Source organism: Ixodes scapularis, unplaced genomic scaffold (assembly GCF_016920785.2).
Source record: "Ixodes scapularis isolate PalLabHiFi unplaced genomic scaffold, ASM1692078v2 PGA_scaffold2__306_contigs__length_199485367, whole genome shotgun sequence".
NCBI classification, from domain to species: domain Eukaryota; kingdom Metazoa; phylum Arthropoda; class Arachnida; order Ixodida; family Ixodidae; genus Ixodes; species Ixodes scapularis.
The window spans coordinates 53229702-53231467 of NW_024609857.1; the positions used below are offsets into that span (position 1 = coordinate 53229702).

The 1766-nt window shown below is 39.8% G+C and overlaps 1 protein-coding gene across 1 annotated transcript; it reads left to right on the top strand.

The window, feature by feature from the left end:
- Positions 1-215: 215 nt before the first annotated feature.
- Positions 216-1488, top strand: LOC121836364 (holotricin-3-like). Its single transcript, XM_042291262.1, has 2 exons — positions 216-244; positions 1117-1488. The coding sequence occupies exons 1-2, from the start codon at positions 233-235 to the stop codon at positions 1408-1410; spliced, it is 306 nt and encodes a 101-aa protein (XP_042147196.1). The 5' UTR covers positions 216-232; the 3' UTR covers positions 1411-1488.
- Positions 1489-1766: the final 278 nt, after the last annotated feature.

Here is a 1766-nt window from a genome sequence, read left to right on the forward strand (position 1 = left end):
AGCAAGAATGAAACGAAAAACAAATAAGCCAGTGCATAACATACGCTGTAGGTAATATAATACGTTTAAAAACACCAAGCTACAGCGGTTAAGACCTGCGAAAACAACACATAACACGTGTCCTTAAAGCACGTCGCGTAGAGTATATAAGCTGCTGAAGGGGATCGGAAAGTGTACCGAGCCGGCATTCGAACCTCCTACTTCCAGCCACACTAGGGACCAGCACTCCAAAATGAAGTTCATGGTTAGCGCAAAACAATTTCACTCTACGTTTTTTTTTTTTTTTTTTTTTTTTTTTTTAATTTGGTATTTTTAAAAGGTCGAAGACTTTGTTACTAAAACAGTGAAAGGTAAAACCATAGTAGTATTGTTCTGAGGTCTGGAATAGATCGGACATTATTGACAACAATTTCCTTCTATACCTTCTATATTGAAATAGGCGAAGAAAAAAAATTTCCCCGCAGAAAATATGTGGGATGAATCTTTCGAAAAAAGGGTTAAACAAAGTATGCATCATTCTTAAATTCCTCCAAGTTTTTACGTGATGCCCGTTATAAAGGCTATATAACTATACACAAAGCACAAAGTTAGCTGAAACTGGACGGCACAATACGCAAAGAATAGTAACCGGAAGATAGGAAGAATACTTTCAGACGACGTAAGATAAAACAATAATGAATCGCCACCTACCGCCTTTAAGATTAGTTATTCATTTTCAAAATTTTGGTTTCCTCTTTTGGGAGGAAATACTAAACGTTAGGGGATATATAAAAAAAAAATAGAGCACGAGTTGTACGGACAAATGAATAATAAAAAAAACAAAAAACAATGAGGCTCTTTCTTGTGTTTATGTTAATGTTTAAAGAACAACTGCCCAGCTTTTCGCCTTTAACGGCATAGTTTATATAGTAAATGATTTACTTTTTGACCCCTTCAGACGCCAGCTTAATCAATCTCTTTTCACAGTTTAATGGTGTTTCATGAACTCAATGCGCATACATTTAAAGTGGTCTAAACCATTGGTAATAAAAATGTATTTAGGCTGTTTAGCAAACGGTAGGTCGATCACCTTTACAATTCATGTCAATGTTTATAACAAACCTTACCGTTTACCAGGTCGCAGTTCTGGTGTTTCTTCTGGCACTGGCCCTGGTGTCTGCTGGAAGAACCTACGGCGGTCATCACAGAGGATACGGTCATGGAGGCTACGGCTTTGGGGTCGGCCACGGAGGACACAGATACGGAAGATCTGTCGGATACGGAGGACATCACGGCCACCACGGAGGCTACCGTCACGGAGCAGGACACCACGGCAAAGGGGGCTACGGCCACGGATATGGAGGACACGGAGGTCATCGCGGTCATGGAGGATACGGTGGACATGGTTACCGTGGACACCACGGGAGGTAGAGAGAAGACTTCTGAACTTCCCAAACAGAGTTCCTTTCCAGTTCCACGTGCCGCAAGCTCTGCTAAATATGAAATATATCTGAGAATGCTTGCCTCGTTTTCCTCGAATAAAGGGAAGACGTACCGTGATATCTTTGCGAAGAAATGCTTGGTAGTTTCTATCAGGTAACTCTAGATATTGTTATAATGCTTGACAACTAGACAAAAAACAAGCGTTGGTCATTACTAAAGTTCAGTGTTCTTGTGTTTTTTTTTTTTTTTATTCGGGAGGACCATACAGTGTGTTTAATGTCTCGACAAATTCAGTGCTTTTGTGTAAATAGGTCAAGTTTTAACCAATTTGACAAGAAAAACCT